Source organism: Heteronotia binoei, chromosome 7, assembly GCF_032191835.1.
Source record: "Heteronotia binoei isolate CCM8104 ecotype False Entrance Well chromosome 7, APGP_CSIRO_Hbin_v1, whole genome shotgun sequence".
NCBI classification, from domain to species: domain Eukaryota; kingdom Metazoa; phylum Chordata; class Lepidosauria; order Squamata; family Gekkonidae; genus Heteronotia; species Heteronotia binoei.
The window spans coordinates 12,570,246-12,572,736 of NC_083229.1; the positions used below are offsets into that span (position 1 = coordinate 12,570,246).

The 2,491-nt window shown below is 48.4% G+C and overlaps 1 protein-coding gene across 1 annotated transcript; it reads left to right on the forward strand.

Moving 5' to 3' along the window:
* The first annotated feature begins 376 nt into the window (after positions 1-376).
* CATSPER2 (cation channel sperm associated 2) lies at positions 377-1,876 on the forward strand. Its single transcript, XM_060243066.1, has one exon. It carries the CDS (start codon positions 377-379, stop codon positions 1,850-1,852), a length of 1,476 nt encoding a protein of 491 aa, XP_060099049.1. The 3' UTR covers positions 1,853-1,876.
* The last annotated feature ends 615 nt before the right edge of the window (positions 1,877-2,491 follow it).

Below are 2,491 nucleotides of genomic sequence, written 5' to 3' on the forward strand. Positions count from 1 at the left end.
AAGGCAAAAAATGTTCAGAGGTGGTTTGCCACTGCCTGCCTCTATGCAGAAGCCCTGGTTGGTCTCTCATTCTCAGTGCCCCCCCCCTCCAAATACTAACCAGGGCCAGCCCTGATTAGCTTCCAGGATCTGATGACATCAGGGCCCTGGAATGGTCCAGTGCAGGAGAATCCTTACCACTCGATTTCCTTTGACTGACAAATGGAATCCTGTCTATTGCAGCAGCCAGAAGCCCTGCTCCCTTCCGCTAGAAGAATGTTGTTGCCACAACAAATGAGAGTTCCACATCGGGAAGCCTCTAACTGGGTTCCGTGATGCTACTGTCAAGAATGTTCAAATCGGTTCGACGCGCTGTCTGGATAAGTGAGCAGGAGCCATGAACCCTTCGAGCTCAAAAGAGAGTTCCCGGTCCAGAAAAATTACCCCACTCCTGGTGCATCCCCGAGGGGACGCTATCCGCTCCAAGTTGATCTACACTTTCTACCTGATCGACCACCTGAAGGGCCTAAGTCATGCTGTCCCGCGGCACAATATCCGCGAGTTCCTGGATAATAGGAAACTTAAGAAACTGATGCTCACAGACCATAACCAACTGGTCCGTTTCAACGTAGTGCCCATCCGGAACATTTTAATCACCCAAGAGAAACGCTGGCGCAATCGTATCCGGGTGCGCTGCAATCGCTTCCCCCCTTTTGCCATGTGGGCTCATTGGCTTCTGTCGAGCCAAGTGTTCAAGGGCTTCATCATTTTCCTCATCTGCTTGAACATGGTGGCCGTCATGATGATCACAGAGATAGAACGGAACACGGAGGATCACTTTATGATCATGAAGATTGTCTTGGAGGTGGCGGTCTGGGTGATTCTCTTCATCTTTATCATCGAGATCATGCTGAACTGGATGTTTGGATTTCGGAAGTACTGGAAAAATCCCTGGAACGTCTTTGACTTTACGATCACCCTGATTTCCTTCATCCCTGAATTTGCTTTCTTCTCAAATACGACCTATAGGATAGAAACCAAACAGGTCATCCAGATTTTCCGTATTCTGCGCTGCTTAAAGCTGTTACCCCGAATTGGTCAGGTCCGGGTCATTATCATGGCCATTGCTAAAGCACTGAGGGCCATGGCTTTCATCCTACTTCTTCTCATCTTCTTCTTTTATGTCTTTGCTGTCGCAGGTATCTTCTTCTTTGAGAGCTACACTCGCTCAGACAGGGATGACCTGGAGTACAGCATGTATTTCAAGGACATGCCCAATGCTTTGGTGACCATTTTCATTCTCTTCACCATGGATCATTGGTACGCGCTGCTGCAAGACTCCTGGAAGATCCCCGAGATCAACAAATTAGTCACGGGGATGTTCATCATCCTGTGGCTCCTCATTGGAGCATTCATCTTCAGGAACCTCTTTGTGGCCATCATGGTAGCGAATTTCCAAAACATTCGGAACGAATTGACCGAGGAAATGAAGCAGATCGAGGCTCAGAAGCAAGCGGACAAGTTTAAGATGGAAATTATAGAAAGCAGGTACAGCACAACGCAGATATTTGCAGACGCAGACCTGACGTCGCAGGAAAAAATGGGCCTAGGAGGTGGGTTGGGTGGTGCATCCACCACAGTCCCAGATTACTCCTCGCATGAATTCAGCACCGGGGGCTTGGACTGGGAGAGTTACATCTACAAAAACTTGCCCGGTCTTTATCAGGCTGATGACGATGAGCAAGTGGTGTGGCCCCGCGACACCCTCTTCCGCTACTTTGAGCTAATGGAGAAGCTTCAGTACAACCTCGAGGAGCGTCAACAACTGCAGCACTATGCTGCACTGGCTCTAGCTAACCTGGAGGATAAGTAGGGAGTTTTTCTGGAGGACCAAGCCAACCCCGAGGGAGAAGCCTGCGCAACTGATGCTTGAGATTTCTCTGAGTCCCTTGCCTCCACTTGTGGTCCTGTCCCACTGTACACCCCACCCCGCAATAAGGCAAAAATGCTGCTATTAAACCAGTGTTATTATGGAAAATGTAAGTGTGAATGCAAGAACCATGTGTTTGCAAGCATGCATTTAATAGTGGGACATGAGAAGAGGTTTATAAAATTACACATGGGGTAGAGACAATTGATAAAGAGGTTTTTTCCCCCTCCCACTCCCAAAATACTATAACTCAAGGGCATCCAATTAAGATGAGAGGGAGTAGGTTAAGAATGGACAAATACTTCATACACAGAGAGGGATGAAAATGTGGAATTTACTGCCAGAGGATGTAGTGATGGCCAAAGGAATAAACAGCTATCGAAGGGGTTTAGATAGATCCATGGAGGATTCATGGCTACTAGCTTTGGTGACTGAGAGGAACCTCCACATTCAAAGGTACTAATTCTCTGAATCCCAGAGCCAGGAGGCAACATCAGGGGGGAAGGCCTCAGTCTCTGTGCCCTGTTGTTGGCCCTCCAGGGGAATTGGTTGAGGCCATTGTGTGAGACAAGATGCTGGACT